The 18,633-nt window shown below is 52.1% G+C and overlaps 1 protein-coding gene across 1 annotated transcript in view; it reads left to right on the forward strand.

Moving 5' to 3' along the window:
• Window positions 1-18,633, forward strand: part of PAX2 (paired box 2) — an 83,002-nt gene that overhangs the window by 34,130 nt on the left and 30,239 nt on the right. The window contains exons 5-7 of the mRNA XM_052660894.1: window positions 3,043-3,128; window positions 4,656-4,775; window positions 10,319-10,387. Coding sequence (XP_052516854.1) covers window positions 3,043-3,128; window positions 4,656-4,775; window positions 10,319-10,387 — 275 coding nt within the window. The remainder of the gene's footprint in view (window positions 1-3,042; window positions 3,129-4,655; window positions 4,776-10,318; window positions 10,388-18,633) is intronic.

The following is an 18,633-nucleotide window of genomic DNA, read 5'->3' on the forward strand; positions in this document are numbered from 1 at the left end:
CACCCAAATCCCCAAATCTGTGCCTCTTCTTATTTCCAGTTCCCTTCAAACTTTATGTCACCATGGATGGTGTCATCATGGAGGCTGTGGGTTATGTTCTCCTTCTGGAAATGTTCTTCTCTGTTGACTTGGCTAACACCACCTGATCCTGGTTCTGCCATTTCCTGTACGACCAATTGTGAGCGCTGTGCAAGGTCAGGTTCTTTTCCTTAGCCTCTGTTAGGAGATATCCTCCAGGGTCTCCTTAGGCCTTTCATCCCAACCAACACGCCCTTCTTTGACAATCTCCTAAATCTGTGTCTGCTATGCTGGCTGGTGAACAGTCTTCTACCTGGGCACTCATCTGCCTCCTCAAATGATGCATGTCAAGGACCAGCCAGTCACCATGCTGCGTTCCTTTTCCTGAGAGCTGGACAAACCACCAGCCTTCCAGTTACCCACCACTGTGGTTTCAGAGCTGCAGACTAGTGGAGTCATGGTTGACCCCAGTTAGTTGCCAAATCCTGGCCATTCTGCCTTTACTGTGTCTTGCAAATTCTTCTTTCTCCCCCTTTTTTTGGGAGTGCACCCTGAGTGGCTTGTGGGATCTTAGTTCCTCGACCAGGGATTGAATCCGGGCCCTCAGCAGTGGAAGCACCGAGTCCTAACCACCAGACCGCCAGGGAGTTCCCTTTTTCCCCCCTTTCCTTCTCTTTTCTGAGACCAGCCCCTCAGGGCCTTGTGCCTGTCTGTTACTTTACCTGCATCGGTTTGTACCTGTCTCCTTTAGTTTAGAAATCACTCATGGCTTAAGACCCTGTAAACCTGGTTCCTATATACTGAGGGGAGTCTGACAACGTAATGAAAAGTACACATTTTAGAGACTGAATTCCACCTCTGCCCTAGCTGACAGTGTAATTTTCAGTAAGCTCCTTAACCTCTTTGAGTTTTGACTTTAAGTCTGCAAAATGAGGATAATAGTATTGCTTTGAAGATTGTTATGAGAATTAAAAATTTTATATGTACAGTAATAAAGGCACATAGTAGACACTCAATAAGTAGAAAAATCACTAGTGTCATCATTGCTTCCAACTTTTCAGCTCTATTTCCTCTTAGTCCCTTACATCCCTCCAGCGTTCCTGGATAGGCATTACCCCCTCACCCCCTGCTCCCTCCCTTGCTTTTCTTTCACCCGCCTCCAGCATCTGCTTATAACGTCCTCTTTCCCACTTCTTTGTTCATGTTAAGAGCATGCTAATTTTTACTGGGGAAAGAGACCTTAGAGAGCCTGTCATCTATTCTCTTTACTTTATAACTGAAGAAACTGAGGCCTAGAAGGAGAATGATGAGGCCAAGGCTATGTGGCCAATTAATGGCAGAATCAAGATGTTAGACATGCGGCCCAATGACTTTTCCACTATCCTCTGTGCCTTTGGCTCGTGTGTGTGTGTGTGTGTGTGTGTGTGTGTGTGTGTGTATTCAGTCTTACACTGCTTGGAGGCTCTACATCAAATTCCAGATTCCACCTCCTCAATGTCTTTTTTTCCCATTCCCCTTCCTCTGCCCCATGCACAGCAGGTGACTCCTCTCTTGCATCTTCCTGGTACTTACTGCCTGCTCCCTCCCTCGGGGTGACTTAGGTTTCTCAGGGTGTGACCTCCCTACCCAATTTCATTACCAGTCCTGGGAGGCAGAGACCTTATCTTGGCCACCTGCGAGTGTTCCGGTCCATGCACAGCTTGTGACTCACCTGGCTGGTTGAGATAAACTTGGCTCACACACCTCTCTGCGGGGAGCGGGCCTTGCCTTCAGAAAAGGGCACCTGATGGACCAGTGGGTGGAGGGAAATGTTCCTCGATGCTGGCCCTAGGGTTGGTCTTTTGCGTCCCTGAGCCCTGGGCCCTTGGATCACTGACGGGCCTCAGCCCTGCAGTGCTTGATCTAGAGCCCTCCTCCCCACCCTCACCTGGAGTGCTTGGGGAAGGCACCAGTCTCTTCACCCAGGGTAAAGAAGCTGAGATTCAAGTAAGGCCTCTGGGAAGGAGGCCAGTGTGCCAGCGAGCTGGGTAGCAACAGGGCTTTGCGGGGTGTGAGAGCACGAAGTAGTTCAAGGAGTTGCTCAGGGCCTGACAGAGGGACTGTGTGCTGTGTTGGAACCCTGGAGAGGAAAGGGTTACTGTGACCCAGCCCTTCCCTGACTCTGTCTTTAGCTCAGGAAATGGGGAGATCTCACCCCTCCCTGACTCTGGAGGACTGTGATACAGTCCCAATAGGAAAGCCAGCTCCAAAATGATCTCCAGAAGGGAAGGGTGGACAGTGAGTCACCAGGGCAGCCTCAGCTCCCAGAAAAGGGAAGGATGCTGTGGTCTGCTTGCTCCACTACCCTGATCCTTGCTGCTGCTGCTGCTAAGTTGCTTCAGTCGTGTCCAACTCTGTACAACCCCATAGAGGGCAGCCCACCAGGCTCCCCCGTCCCTGGGATTTTCCAGGCAAAAACACTGGAGTGGGTAACCATTTCCTTCTCCAATACATGAGAGTGAAAAGTGAAAGTGAAGTCGCTCAGTCTTGTCCGATCCTCAGAGACTCCATGGATTGCAGCCTTCCAGGCTCCTCCATCCGTGGGATTTTCCAGGCAAGAGTACTAGAGTAGGGTGCCATTGCCTTCTCTGCTTATCCTTGCTGCTGCTGCTGCTAAGTCACTTCAGTCGTGTCCGACTCTGTGTGACCCCATAGACGGCAGCCCACCAGGCTCCCTCGTCCCTGGGATTCTCCAGGCAAGAACACTGGAGTGGGTTGCCATTACCAGACGTCAAACAACAATTTGGTCGATGCACGGCAGGACAGAATGCAGACTGCCTTGGCCCAGGGATGCACTGAACTTGGATCACAGAGCCAACAGGAGGGCAAGCTCCTGCCTTGCAGCAGTCAGGGAGGGCAGGGGTGCAGAGAGCAGCTGAGGGAGGAGGGAGCTAGGCAGCTTGGGGGAGCCACCTCCGTAGGGCTTGCCTGGGCAGGGCATCAGAGGGCATGTGACATGTGATGCTGTTGGTGATGCTGTTGCAGGATCATCCGGACCAAAGTTCAGCAGCCTTTCCACCCAACGCCGGATGGAGCTGGGACCGGAGTGACTGCCCCTGGCCACACCATTGGTGAGAGGACTTAGGGAAGGGGGGATGCTGGGCCCCCTGAGAGCTGGGCAGTGCAGCTCCAGCCCTGGGGAAAGCACAGTGTCTGAGGTCCAAGGCCTGTGCTCTCCCTGGGTTCCTAGAGGTGCAGGATCTGCCTGAGAGACCAGCTCACAAGGACCGCTCTGCTTCCTGCCCGCATCTCCTTGCCCTTATCAGTCTGTGCGTCTGTTGCTCTCCCTCCCTTTCCTCTAGCTTTCCTTCTCCTTCCCATCCTCCTCCTGCTCCATCTCTTGTTCTCTGTCCTTCTCTCTTTCATATCTACTTGCTTACTCCGTTTTTGTTTTGTTAATTTTTAAGATTCTCCTCTTCTTTTCTCTCTCCCTCTGTCTTCTCTCCTCTTCCTCCCCCTTCTGCCTTTCCCTCTCCTCTCCTCTCTGTCCAGGTGGCCCCAGACCTCCTCCTCTGTCTGTCCCCCTCCCTCCTCATGGCCTCTCTCCTCTCAGTTCATCTCGCTTGATGCCTTTGTCTCTCTCTCTCATCTGCCATACCTCTCTGCCCTCTCCAGCCCCCTCATTTATTGACCCTCGCTCACAGCCTTGCAGAGACATGACCAGTCCCACAGAACACCTGCCAGCACCACCACCAACCCCCACCCCCACCCCCCCCGCCCACTCACTGTCTCTTTGACCCAAGGGCGTTCAGTGCTGCAGAAGCCATAGGTGAGATCTTGAGGGACTGGGATGTGGTTAAACTTCTCCTGCTGTTCCTCTTGGCAGCTGTGCCCTCTCTCTGGACCAGCAGAAAGTAGAAAGGGCTGGTGCCAGCCCCCAGGAGTTGGCAGGAGCCCTGTTTGCTAGGCCTGGGTTGCAGCGTGTGCTGGGGCGGGGGGAGAGTTGGATCGAGCTGTACCTGAGTTGATCACTGCTGAGTGAATGTGTTCACTACTCTGTGCCCTGAAGGGGAAATTAGGAACTTCTCAGGTGATTTCAAGACCAGAAGCAACAGGTGGAGTGAAGAGCTTCATACCCCTGGGGAATATCAGGCCCATTCATGTGTCTCTAAGAGAATCAGAGAGATCTTAGAAAGCCACAGACTCTAAATCAGGACTGGGAAAGACTCTACCTAGGAGACTAGAAACAATGGGCTGGGACTTGTTTAAATGGATTTGCCCAGCCCCAGGGATCCGGGGATGAGCTTTGCAAGAAGGAGCTGTGCTCTCTCAGGGCCCCTGAACCACTTTCTAGGTTGAGTCCGCTTTGCCGTTTCCATCCATCCTCAAGAGTGGGTTCAACCTATAGTGAGTGAGTGAAATCTCCAGGTCTGCAGAGAAGGCCTGGGTTGACTGGTCCCCACTAAGCCCAGGGTGGACAGCAGTGAAGAGCCTGAATTGTATGCAGCAACTCGTTCCCCCTTAAGTCTTAGAGAAAGGAGACTATGGGCTCCCCATCCCCTCTCATTCCCTCTGCCTCTCTCTGCCCCCAGCCTTGGGGCTTTGGCCTGCGATTACAACCACTGTCCTGATGGCCTTTCCTCCTTCCTCCCATCCAGTTCCCAGTACGGCCTCCCCTCCTGTTTCCAGCGCCTCCAATGATCCAGTGGGATCCTACTCCATCAATGGGATCCTGGGGATCCCTCGTTCCAATGGCGAGAAGAGGAAACGTGATGAAGGTAGGGAGGAGGGAAGAGGCTTGGCTTTCCCTGTGCATGCTTTGTCCCTGGACTCAGAGCTCCGGTTTCGACCCAGCTTCGCAGCTGCTTTGCTGTGAGATCACTTTTAGTACCAAAGCCCAGGTCCCTCCACTACCCTGCTGGCTCCTGGAGAGAGGGAGGCAGGCTGCTGGTGGGGCCGTCAGCTTCACCATCTGCTCAGCAGCCCCAACTGCTTTACCTTCCGCTGGGATTCACCCCAATCATCCCTGTGGGATGCCAGGAGGAAAAGCAGGAACCATGGACCATGGGAAGGTTTTGGAGGTTAGGGGACAGCTGGTTTCTGACCTGGGGATGAAAAGCTAAACTGACTTGTCCTCCCCTGATCTCAACCCATCAGGAAATGGGGGAGTGATGTCACGTGCAGCTGACCCTACTGCCCTTTCTCTGTAACACGTTGACTCTGTGCCCATTCAAACCACTAGGGGAGCTGGGCATGGGCCCTCTCTGCTCTTTGCTATGGGAGAAGACACCCCCAAGGCTCCTCTCTGGCCCTTCCCCTCATCCCCTGTAATCCCTTGGGGGCAGCTAGCTGTTGGGCAGGGAGTTATAGAGTGAGAGGAATGAAGAGGAGGAGAAGCAGGAAAAGAAAACCAGAGGAGAAAGTGGTGGCGATGAGCTTGGGAGAAGGTGTTTTTCGAATGTTGTGACATTAAGGGTCCCTTGGTGACCATCTGGTTCTCTTTTGATGCATGAGGCCAGGGCGCAGGGCTGGCAGGCCCAAAGGAAGCCCCCAGTGTCTGGAGCCTGCTTCCTGCCCTGATCTTACTGTCCCTGCTGGGGAAGCAGTAACTTCCCGGTCTAGAGAGGATATACTTTTAAGGGTATCTCCCATGAAATAGAGCCCTCTAAATGTGAACATAGGTGGGGGACCATATATCGCATTCATCCAGACAGTTCCAGTTTATGCCTTTGTCTCTGCATCTTGGCCAGTCAGCATCTCCTTTTTCTCTCAGAAATGTCCTATTTGGACAGTAAATCTTGTGGTCATCCCAAGCACAGACAAGCCCTTGATTGGGACAGCTCTAGAGGGTGAGGAACAGAGAAGAGACACAAAGCTGAGATTCCCTAGGCCCAGGCTGAGGGAAAAGAGAGTGTGAGAGCCCCGGACTCCAGCAGAAAGGGACAGTGTGTAGGCGAGGCCTGGGTCTGGCAAGACAGTGATGACCCGGGTCTGGCCTCCTTCCAGAAGCCCTAATGGCCTCGTTTCACAGGAAAACAGCTTGTCTGGCTCTATTTCTCCTTCTTCCAAAATATCCAAACACATTTGGCTGCCACGGCCTTTGCCACTCACTAAATTTCATTGTGGTTGTTTTGGCAATAGCCACTGATGGGCAGGGGGCGGCTGCGTGAAAGGGCCTGCATCTCAGTTCTCCCTGGGGGTTCCCCATACTCAGGCCTTCGCCAAGCTCCCCAGCACCCTGAGTAATCTGGAAGATTCTGCCTCAGACCCTGAGGATTTCTCCTTTGAGCCTCTAGCACTTGTGAGACAACCAGGGGGCTGGGGGAGGCCACAGGACCCCCTTGGACTCTTCCCCACTGGTCTGAAGTTGGAGTCAAGCATGTCCACTGCTTCCTGGACTCCTGTGGGTCAAGGAAGGAGTCTGGAGATAGAGAAGCACTGGCCTGAGGCTGTGGCCACTGCAGGTGGGCAGAACAGAATGCTCTCCTCTCTGACCAGTTGATCACATTCATTGTTTCAAGTCAATTCAATTCAGTGAACCTTTTCTGGGCATCACTCATAAGAAAGGCTTGGTGCTCTAGGTTCCCAGAGCAGAACAAGATATGATTCTTGTCCTTAAGGAGCTTATAGTCTAGTGGGACGTATAAAACATGAGCCCAGAGAGCAGAAAGGCCCATCAGATATCTGGATATCTGTGTTGTGATGGAGGTCTGGGCTGCAGGCTGTGGGAACTCAGACAGAGGAAGGAGTGAACCCCCAGGAAGGGCTGCTCTCTGAGGAGAGGCCTAAGGGATGGCGAGCGGCATGGTTCAAAGACAATGGTAGTTGAGATGCTATGGGACAGACTGAGCCTAGTGGCCAGAAGGTACTGTGCGGAGAAAACAGGGGTGCTTCAGCTCAGATGAAAGGGCCTGAAGGGAAGTTGTGGAGGTAGGGCTAAATGGAGGGGTTAGGGGTATGGGAGAGCAGGCCAAGATGGGACTTTTGCCTGCAGACATGAGAAGCCACCAAAAGTGTCTGATCAGGAAGGGCACAAGAGCAGGGCTGGGTTTGGGGAGGCCCTCCTCCAGCATGGTGGTAGCGATGGCAGTGGGGAGACACCTCAGGAAGCAGTTGAATTCTAGGTGAGAGGTAATGGCAGTCTCTAAATTTACTCTTACTGCATAAATACTTAGCCCGGGGCCTAGCTCAGTGGCAAGAAGGATCAGAGACCCTGCTTCTCTTTTGGGGAGGTGGGGAGGTTCTTTTGCCTTGACTCACCCTTCCTTCTGATCAACCTCAGGCCAGATGGAGCTGTCCTTTCCCTCGTGGAGGCCAGAACCTATGAGGAAAGCCAGTTCTCCCTGACCACCCTGTGCCAAAACACACACACACACACACACACACACACACACACACCCACACCCACACCCACCACCACACACACACCACACCACACATGATCCATGCACTTGATCCATCAGGCCAGGTGGGAAGGGAGAGGACAGGAAGGGCAGACCCTCCACAGCCACCCCCTCCCTCGACTCCAGGCACCTCCAAACAGCCAGGCCCAGTTTGCATTAGGGAGCAGCTCAGATGATTAAGAACAGGGGAGATAATTAAGTGTCAAGATGATGTAGCCCAACTCTGCAGTCAGGCCAAGGTAGCACAGCGGCTGGCAGGACGGGCGCAGGAGGCAGCCTCAGGCATGGGCCGCACAGACACCCAGGTGTGTCCTTCAGCTCCCGGCACTGCAGGCAAAAGAGAGAGCTGGCCCAGGGACCTGAGGGGGGCTGGGATGGGAACAAGGGTGCTCATCAAGGCACTAGACCTTGAGGGAGTGGGGGGGCAGGTCTCCTTCTGGAGGGCCCTGTGCCCCTGCCAGGCCAGCTTGATTTTGGCCCCACACATGGGGGGCATCTCCCTGGCAGTGTCATAGCCCAGGGGCCAGCTGTGAGCATCTCTGTCCTCAAGGAAGCCACTCCTACTCCTGCCTATGGGTACAGGGCGGCCTGTTCTTTAGCTCTAACAATGTCACGGTGGTGGGCATTAGCGAGGACAATTGCTGCAGCGTGTGCTGGCATTATTGGAGACAATCTCAGCAGTAGTTACTGGTGTTCACAGTGATAATACCCAGAGCATTATTGGCATTGGCACTCAGAATATGGACAGCGTTATTAGTATCTGCAGCAAGCAGATCTGTGGGGACATTAGTAAAGGACCGATCAGCTGTGACTCTGGGGAGAAAGGAAACCGACAGTAACTGTGAGCCTGCTTGAGACGCCCTCTCATGCCCTGGCCTTTGGAAGGATGGAAAAATCCCCAGACTTCTCCTTTGAGAAAGGTGCTAGTCAAGAAGCTTTGACCCTCCCCCTTCACCCCAAGAGTCCAGAAGATCCTGGAATGAGACAGGTAGACAGACCAGGGATAGATGGGGAAGTTATGTCATAAAGCACCTGGAGACAGGCCATCCATCAGTCTGAGAAGGTAGATTCCCATTCAGTACCCTCCTGAAATCTGTCCCTCTTCTTGGCTCTAATTATGGGTGGGTATGTTAGAGTCCTTTTTAGGGACACTGTATCACCGAATATTGCATGAGCTGGCTGATGTGACTGCAGAATAGGGACTCTTGTATTTTTTCAGGACCAAAGTCCTTTGCCTTCACCCAGTTGCTTTTGGCCATGGTTTAAAGCACTGCCGTCCATCAGTGGTGGTGAAGCCCAAAACAATCACATAACTTGTCCAAAAATCCAAATGAAGTCATATGGTGTGAGTCTTTAGATCTGTGCAAGGGGAGGTGTGTCGGTATCATCCTTTGATGCATGGGATTGCAGGGGGCCATGATTCTGCCTTCCATTAATTAGGTGCACAATGAATTGTGCAGTTGAGTGGTGCCAAGGCAGTGCAGTTGTGCGTTTGCAGGCAGAGCAGGTTGCATGGCTGTGAACAGCCAAGCGCTGCCACTGCCTTTAATAGCTCCCTTCTGCTTTGGCTGAAGCCATAACTGTGAGAATGATTTCCTTAGTTCCCCTGCTTGAAGTCCGTCGTGTGTTGCTAGGGTTTGACTTGGGGCAGATGAGGGGATTATGCTGTAGGAAGGAGCGGCTCCTGCCCCATCTAGGATCCCAGGCTTCAAGCAAGAGAAGGCTGCAAAGGGCCCCACGTAGAAGGAGGATTCGATGGAGTAGCCAGCAGGCAGTCCCGGGCTGGGCAATGTGACTCAGTGGGGAAGGGCTCTGGAGGGAGGCGCAGCTGGGTTTGCATCGCAGTGCCTTGGGCAAGCCTCTTAACCTTCATCAGCTCAGTCTTCCCCTCTGTAAAATGGAGATAGTGACGGCACTGACTTCACGGGGACCATGGAGAGGATTACACAAAATCGTGGACATGGAGCTGAGCCAACTTCATCTTCGAAGATGGCTCACTGTGTGTCTGGGGAGGAAGGCGTCATTGGCAGGTTTATGTTTCCAGGGGAAATGAAGTTGTGTCAGAAGGAAACTTTGTGGGCACCAGCACCCTCATCTTGGTGTGGTTCCTTTTAAACAGAGCAGCCTAGGGAAGCTGATGCTGGATAAACCAACCTGGATGGGACCAGGGCAGCCAAGGAAAGATGTCAGCCTCCCTGTGTAACCGGGAAGACCTCTGTCCATCTCTGTTTTCACATTTGCTCTGTGGCCATCCACTTGGGCCACGTGTCATCTCTTATTAGCCTCCAAAGGCATTTCAGATGTGTGTAAATAAACCCAGGACCTCCTCTTCTCCAACACGGAGTCTTCCCTCCCTCCATCCATTGCTGTGTATTTCTGCCCCGACATACACATTTATTTATTTACCCTGGGAAATGTGTGCTTGATTTGTGGACACATAGGTGCTTTCTCACGTGGTTTATGCAAATGTGGGTATTGTGTGTTTTCTGCCTTTCTGATATCTTTGGGTGAAAGGGGACATGGAATGCCATGCATTGGGCAGGCACACAGTTTTCTGGGTAGTGCATACAGACAGAGAGATGATCAAATGTGAGCAGGTGTACAATCGTGCCCCTGTCACCAGCGCCAGGGGATGGGGAGAGTCCTGAGCCAGGCCTGGGTGTGCTCAGTCTGGTCTTGAGACACAGATGTGCATGTCGAGTTTTGCCCAAAGGCCCATGTCAGCATTACCCTGTTGGCAAAACGATGATCTGTTCTGGTCCTGCCTCCAGGGGGTCCTGGGCCCCACCACAAGGGAGACTGAGGCTGGGGAGCCTCACAGAGGAGCCTGGTCTTCCAGTCTCTGGATTTACCTCTGGTCTTCGACCTGCCTGCCTTTCGCGATCTCTCAGTGTCTGTCTGTCTCTTATTTGCTCTAGTCGAGGTATACACTGATCCTGCCCACATTAGAGGAGGTGGAGGTTTGCATCTGGTCTGGACTTTAAGAGGTATGGGGGCCAGAGGGAACCTGGTGCGGGGGCCAGGGGAGAGAGCTGGGGAGGTGGTTAGAGACTCTTCAGTGAGTGGGTTCCTGAGGGTCAGAGAGCAGACTAGGAGGAGGTGGCCCAGGCTTCCACTGGAAACCAAAGGCGAACGGAGTCTCAGGGCCTGGCTCACTTCCGCCTTGGGCCCTGCTGGATTGGGGGGCTGAGGCCCTGGTGGCCTGGAGGGTCAGGCCCTCAGTGGATGGGGCACTTTTTCCAGCCCTTGGAAAAACAAAGAGCAGATCGGGTAGTAAAACAAAAGCAAAGGAGACCTGGAAGCACCTGACAGCCCTAATTCATCACGGCCCAAGTTTTTTCCTGTGTTCCCATTATATTTGTTTGTAAAAGTGGAAATCAATTTTGAAGGTAATTTTCTGGAAAGAATGGAAGGGAGGTGGGAGGGCCGGATAAGGCAGAGATGGTAAAAGGAAAAATTTAGGCCAGGCACAGCCCAGGGGCAGCTCTTGGCAAGGTGAAAGAAAATTGCATATTCAATCTCCATCCATGAATCTCCCTCTCTGCTGCCCGCCTCCTGCTTGAAAACAATGAAGGCTTTTTCCCAACGCTGGGCAGGGCCTCGGTATCAGCCTCACTTTAACTTCAGGGTCATTAATTCCCTGATTATTGAAGGAGAAGAGAGGGTTGCAGCATCGTCAATTCCAAAGGCACACCCCTCCATGTGATCAGGGCCTGGGTGGGGTGGGGTTGGGGGGTGAGCCAGGGTGAGGTGAGGTGTTGTTTCAGAAGAGCACAGGGGTGGGAGGGAGGAAGTGGGGAGCCAGCTGGACTGGGGGGGGGTGCAAGAAGCCAGGAGGAGGGGAGAAGAAGGCAGTCATTACTGCATACCTCTGTTGTGTTGTTATTGCAAATTAAAAGTAGCATGTTCCACTCCGCAGCTATCTTTGGGGAGGGAGGGGCACCGAGGGAGGTGGGGGATCTTATCATTGCTTCTTCAGCAGACCAGCCGTGGTGTCACCGTGTGAGGTGACATTTGAATTTACAATTCCGCTGAGAAAAGCCATTAATTCACAAATTAACATTTCTCCCTCTCCCTCTCTCTTTAACACTCTCTCCCTCTCTCACATGGATGTGCAAGCAATTGAAAAGACAAAGGAAATAGCCTTAAGGAAGAGACTTTACTGCTAGTCTGTCTGTGCTGAGATTGCTCCCCCTGCTTCCAGATAGATAAACCAATTACCTGAGCCGCTCTGCTCCTGGCCGCCCGCGATCACCTCCTTTTGTAGGCCGCCTCCATGGCTGGATTACCGTCGGTGTATCTCATTAATGTAAACCAGGCATGCCCTGGTCACCCGGCTCCCTTCCCCGCTGTCTTTCTGGAGGGGCAGTGGGAGGAGTGCTGGTGTCAGAAAAGGCAGGCGAGGAGGACCCCAGGAGAGAGGAGAGACTGCCCCTGGCCAGATGCCAGGCTCTGGTTCTTTGGGTGTCCATGGCCTGGACCTGCAGTCCTGTTGAGGGGGTCAGCAGGTGAGTTCTCTGTGGCAGGTTTGCATGGGTGGACATTTAGAGGCAGAGGCAGGAGTCAGTTCTCTGGGGCCCACAGGGCCAGTTCTCTCTGACCTTTTGGTCCAGAGGCCGGGGGCTGGCGAAAGCAGAGAGGGATCTGAGTGCTCCCTTCATGAAAAGATCTTAGGATGTTTTGCTGAGTCTGCAGAGCTGAGAGGGCCTAGAAGGCAAGGTGAGGTTGCGCTATGTTGGGTAAACAAAAGGAGGTTGCACTGATTCCTTAACCTAAACTCGGTACTTGGGCGCAGTTATGTCTTTTTGCCATGAAACCCTTAAAATCACAGCCAAACCCAGCCATCCAGCTCCTTCTTAGAGAAGACCCCCCAGGAGCATGGACCCACGGGTTGTGGGCTCTCACACCTCTGAAGTGAGCTTACATCGTGGGCGTGGCAGGGCCTTTTTGGCTTTTCCTCTCCTCCAGGCCCCGACCAGGCACTGCAGGAAGACAGTAGATTGGCAGAGGGAAGTCAAGCAGAGCTTGAGTTTCTATAAGGAAAATGCTTCTGTGGATCATTGCTGGAATGATAGGATTTCACACACACTGCCTGCTACCTAGCACAGGTCACAGACTCTGAGCCCCCAGGAGCCAGGTCCTCTGAAAGTTCAGAAACCAGATCTCCATAGAGGGAATCACCCGTCCAGACAGGTACCTGACCTTACCTTGCGTGAACAAAGCTCAGCAGCTCAGCCTATGTTCATTTTCCAACAAATATTCAAAACCTGGCTGCTGTCCATCCAGCCCAAGAGCAAACTAAGGGCCAAAGGTCAGCATTCACTAAAACACACACGCCCCCCAAAAATCCACTTCTGAACACACATTCATTGTTATGATTATATCTTGCTAGTAACCTTGGAGATTAGACCGTTCATACCTGAGGTGGGAATTTTTCTATAGTAGTTGGATCACATATTTTAGCTAAACTCTCAGGGTAATGTTGGCTACGAGCCTGTTGAACACCAGCCAGGTCATTATACAGGGGTAGGTTTAAAGGTTTTATTAAGACCTTTGCCTTGGGCCCCGTGTACACCTGAACATACCTTTTTCAGTAGGGAGGAACCAGGGTTTAGCCATGACTGTGTGTAGCTGACGTAGGTGCATGAATTTGTACATAAATACCTGCGATTATACCAGCGAATGCAGCTGAGTCATTAACCACCTTAGTTTCCCAGCCAGTTCATGCTGCTGTGGATGAAGAGTTACATTTCGTTGTTTGAGGAAATATGTTAAGGTTTAGCACAAAAACATGTATTTTTTTTCGGTAGAGTGCCAAAAAAGTCAGAATGGATGGGTTGACCCCACTCCCCAGGAGAGAATGCACAGACTCGCATTGGAGGGGCTGTGTGCAACCCTCCACCACTGGAAACTGGGGTGGCAGGAGTGCAGTACGGGCACTGGGCAGAGGCCTTGGGTCCTCCCACCCCCACGTCTGTGTATGCACACCCACCTTGTCAGAATGTCTTCACCCCCTTGTCTTCACTCGGCAACTCCCTTCAAGCCGTGCAGGTAGGCATTGTCCTCCTTCCCGCATGGGCAAGGGCACCAAGCAAGAATTCCGCTGCCTCAGCTCTGCCCTTCTCCCTCAGGCGGGGCCATGGAGGGAAGAGCTGGGCTCTGAGGCTGCTCCTCAGGCCCTTCTGCAGGAAGGCTTGCCTCCTCCAGGCACCATCTCCTCTGCAGGCCCACGGGCAGATGAGAAGGGAAGGGTCCTAGAAGATCCTTCAGAAAAAGGGTCAGGGAAAAGGCATCCTGGGAGACCCAGCCCTGCCGCCTGCAAGAGGAATGGGTCCCAATAAACTCCCAACCATGGGTGTCTGCACCAGAGGGGCGCTGGGGCCCAGGGAAGCCTCCCCCCCACCTCCACTCTGCCATCACTTGCCTTCCTCAGGGCCCTGGTGGCCAGTAGGGGTCTCCGGGACCCTCCCCATTCTGCCAGGAGGGTTGGGGGAGGGCTGAGAGACTGATCACGAGCCTCAGAGCAGAGTTGCTGCAGAGCCAGTAATTCAAACCATCCTGACCCTTCGGTGAACCCAAACCTGCTGACCTTGACAGCCCTAGACAAGGGAGGCCTCACAGACCTCAACCTGCGTGGAGGCCTCGCCTTCTCTCCCTCCCTGCCTCGGAGCCTGTGGCCCAGCCTTCAGGTGGCTCCTGATTTGGCCGTCCCAGCGAAATGTCAGCATCCCTCCCTCCCCTGGGGTGCCTGCCCGCTTGCCTCAAAGCACCCTTTGTGCTCATTTCCACTGGAGACAGGCATGTGGGCACCTCACAGGGTCTCTCTGGGGCTAGGCTGAGGCTTTCTCCTTCAGACAGAGCTTTTACAACATGCATGCTTGTCCTCCTGCCCAGACTTCAGCTTTTTCAGGAGCACTAGCCACATTGTGTGTGTGTGTGTGTGCGCACGCGTGTGTGTGTGGTCTGCACACAGGGCAGAGAAAAAATGTGATCGAGACAGAACAGACAAGGGGAGGAAAGAAAAGCTGGAGGAAAGCAGCCCCAGGAACCTGCATTAAAGTAAATGCAGTTTATGAAGTTTATGCTTTCCTCCTGGGGAGAGCTGGAGTTTGTCCAACAGCCTCTCCAAGTCTGCCAGACAGCTCCCAAAGCAGAAAGTGCAGGCAGGAGTGCGAGCAAGCCAGTGACAGAGGGCAAGATGCACGGACTCTCTTTCTCCCTCTCTCTGGCTTTCACAGATCCCTCTCAGCCCCAGCAGACAGGAGAGCCTGCGATGAGGGATGCAGATAAGTGTTTGGTAGGAGGGTCCCTGGGAGCTTCCCTGCCCTCTTACTTCCCCACCCCTATCTCCATCACTTATACAGTGTGGACCACTGGGGCAAGCAGCTTATGGAAGCAGCTCTGGGAGAAGGGCAGTGTGGGTGATCTTGAGGTCCTGGGAAGAAAAGGGACCAAAAAGTGGTCTCCCAGGAACCTGCCTGTATTTTGGATACTGGCGATCCATTTTTCTTTGGCAACTTGGTCTAGACCAATGCAATACCTCGTGGCTACTGAAGACAGCTCTGAAGGAGAAAGTTAAGAATCTCTTAAGGAGAAACAATCAGAGACAGTATTTTTTCTGGGAATTCAAAGGAAATAAATGGTTGACCAGGTAGGCTATAAGAGTGCTCAGAGGGACTTACAAGCAAGCTGGAGTCACTTCCTAGACTCTTCATCATGTGCACAAGCACATGGGTTCATGTGTGTGTTCACTAATAATATGTAAGTAGGCCAGAATCCTTAGCTTTAGAGGAAAGGGGAGTGTGAAGAAAAATGACTGGAAAGGGAACTATATAGCAAAGGCCTTAGCTCTGGCTGGGGAGCGGTGGAGGGGACAGAGGGCAACCTCCAGTCTCTTGTCCCTGTGCTTCCTTGACATGCCTGGGCTGAGAATGGGCAGGAGGAGAAGCCTACCACCCCCCCGCCACACACACACACACACCTCTTCCTGGGAGCTCCATGTCCCTACTCAAGTTCTTCCAGGAGCTGGGACAGAGAAAGACAACAGAGATGGAGTCATCTGAAGGCAGGAAGTCAAGGAGGAGGGGGTACAAGGGAAGGGGAAGGGTGGCTAGAAATCGCTGATTGAGGAGGATGCTCTGGGAAGCCAGGAGACCTGCCCAGGGATGGCTTTTGCCCTTTCTCTCCTCCTTTCTCCCCTTCTCCCTCCCTTCCCATCCTCATCCCTCCCCTCTTGCCTCCGCACATCTTTATTGGTTCCGGTAATAGCGTTGATTTGCATGTCAGGCAAAGCCTTGCTACACACACAAAAAGAAAACCCCAGCCGTGGCGGTGTGGCAGTGTCAGCTCTCGTTGTTGTTCAACAGTGTAAAATTAAATTAATAAAGCCCCCAACACAGGAAAACATAACAGGAAATTAATGGCCTTTACTGTCGCTCTGATGCAGTCATTTGCAACCCTGCTTTCCGCACCAAAGACTTCATAAATGCAAGCAGTTTCTCTAAACAAGCATACTTAGAGCGGCCTGGTATGTAATTTTTCGCCTTGCTTGTGTCCTTTGAGCTAACAAAGCCCCCTTCCCTTCTGGCTCCAGAGAGGTTTCTAACTGATTCTGGCCGCAGCTGGAGCCCGGCCCCAGGCAGAAGGCCCCAGCCCTCCTGAGAGCCCAAACAGGACTGAAGGAGGCCTCAGGTCCCACCCAGACAGAACCCCAGCCAGCCCTCCTTCCCTACCAGTGGCCAGTGAGCCCAGAGCCCCAGCCTCTGCCCACAGTCAGCAGGAAGGCACAGCGCATACTCTTGGCCAGGAACGTTGATCACTCTGGGGAATTCACCCAAATCCACCCAAAACTCACCCCTCCTCTTCCTCTCTGCAGCTGTTCTCTCTTCCACTACCTGTTTGCTCCCCTTCCCCCACCTGCTCACCCTCCTGCTTCTTCACTGGAGGTCACACACACCATGCTGGCAGTGTGTTGGCAGCGGGAGCCTGTGCACTTTTCTCCAAACTGGAGGCTAACTTCTTCAAAACAGGAAAAGTAACTGTACCGGTATCATTCTCTGGGGTTCTAGGTCTCCTCCATATATCCCCCTTCTCCCTAAATGATCATTCAGTCCATCCCTCTGTCCACAGGCATATTTCCCACAAACAGTTTCAGAGAACTGAGAGTCTGTGGGATACTGAGAAAGCTTTCACTGACCTCTTTGGGGATCTCTATGGGCAGAAGTTCCCACTGTGTTAGGATGTTTAAGAGAAGCAAATATCCAAGATGTGTACCTCACAGCACTCACAGTCTTTGGGGAGGCAAGGCTTGCCTAGATCAGACGATAAGCTGTTAATTCAACGCTGAGCCACGCGGCTGAGCTTTCAGTAGGAATCCAGGCAAGTGGCTAGAAGAGCAGGCAGGAAATGGAACTTGAAGCTGGAAATGGCTGAAATATGGAGAGGCTGTCCCTAGGGCTGTCTCTCCCATGGAGGGAGGCCAGTGGCTGGGCTGAGAGTGGTGACAAGGAGGAGTCAGATTCCTAAAGGTCATCTGGTCTTATCTGCTGTGCACATAAAACTCTCCACAGCAGCAGTTCTTCCTGACAGGTCACGGCCCCTGCCTGGACACAAGACCCAGATGGACAGTTGTCACTGGTAGTGACATGGCCTTTGTACTGAGTCAGTGTGGTGGTAAGGGGAGAGCATGGGACTTGGATCTTGATGTCTGGATGTGGGCTTCATCTCCGCTTCTTGCTTGCTTTGGGACCTTTGGCTGATTACATAATCTCTCTGCATCTGTTTCTTCATTTTTAGAACAGATAAGAACACTTACCACATAGAATGGAGGACAAGATCTCCATTCGACAGTCCTTCTCTCTCCCCCTCCTCCCTCCCTTCCATTCATTCCATCTGGTTTAATGAGCATCTGAAAAGACACTTGGCTGAGCCCTGGGTGGATTTCAATTTCTCACGTGGTGTGGTCCCTGCACTTAAGGGAGGTCCTTCACCATCCTGGTTATCCATCTCTGAATTCATTCTTGACCGTTAAAGTCCCTCTTAAATGAACACTGAACTCTAGAGACAGTCTAGCCAAAGCCAAGTACAGTAGAACCCTTGCCATTGTCCATCTGGAGAGTCTACATCCATAATGTAGCCTAAGATTACATTCGATTTTTTAGCAGCCGTGTCAGACTGAAGCTCATATTGAGTTCGTGGTCAACTAAAACCTCGAGATCTTTTTCACATCAATTGCTATCAAGCCAGGTCTACCCCATTCTGCACTTGTGTAATTGATTTTTTAAAAACCTAAACATAGGGCATTCCATTTATCCCTGTTGAATTTCATCTTGTTGGTTTGGGCTCTTAATTTCACCCGAATAAGACCTTAAGGATGTCTTCTATGTCATCATCCAAGTAGCTTTTTTTTTTTTAAGTTATTTTCCTTTAAAATAAAGGAAAGCCACAAAGCACACCAGTGGAACTGTCCCTCCTGGCTGCTTTAGGAACTATTGAGCCCAACAACCGTCAGCCATTTCGCTGTTCTTCATCTTGTTCATAAAGTTAGAAAAATTTTCTGTGAAATGTTAACATTTACTATATCTGCAGTGTTTTCTCAATCAGTTAAAAAAATCCAATATAAGTTGATGAGCAGATTGAATGTCTGCTATGGATAAAGCATAACAGAACTGACTTAACAAAGGTAAACAGGAAGGATGCTGTCCTTGACCTCAAAAACCTTCTAGTCTAGTAGGGAGATAGATAGATAGTGCACACCATTATACAAGCAGATTGTGATAGATCTATGATCAAAGTATAAAGTGCAAATGATAAATGTCAAGAAAGAGGGAGTCAGTAGCTTCTCACCAGGGCCATGGAAGAAGTCGTGGTGGGGCTGGCATTTGACCTAAATAATGATAACTAGTTAGGGTGCTACAACCTACTCTTGGTGAATGGATGCAGTCTCCATGGTCTCCCTCTTTTCTAATGCCCACAGATTAACTGCACGATGTGCTGTGTGTGCTGTGCTAAGTCGCTTCAGTCATGTCTGACCTCTTGATACCCTATGGACCGTAGCCCACCAGGCTTCTCTGTCCGTGGGATTCTCCAGGCAAGAATACTGGGAGTGGGTTGCCGTGCCCTCCTCCAGGGGATCTTCCCAGCCCAGGGATTGAACCCGTGACTCTTACATCTCCTGCATTGGTAGGCAGGTTCTTTACCACTAGGGCCACCTGGGAAGCCCCTGCATGATAAT

Source organism: Budorcas taxicolor, chromosome 23 (assembly GCF_023091745.1).
Source record: "Budorcas taxicolor isolate Tak-1 chromosome 23, Takin1.1, whole genome shotgun sequence".
Classification (NCBI taxonomy): domain Eukaryota; kingdom Metazoa; phylum Chordata; class Mammalia; order Artiodactyla; family Bovidae; genus Budorcas; species Budorcas taxicolor.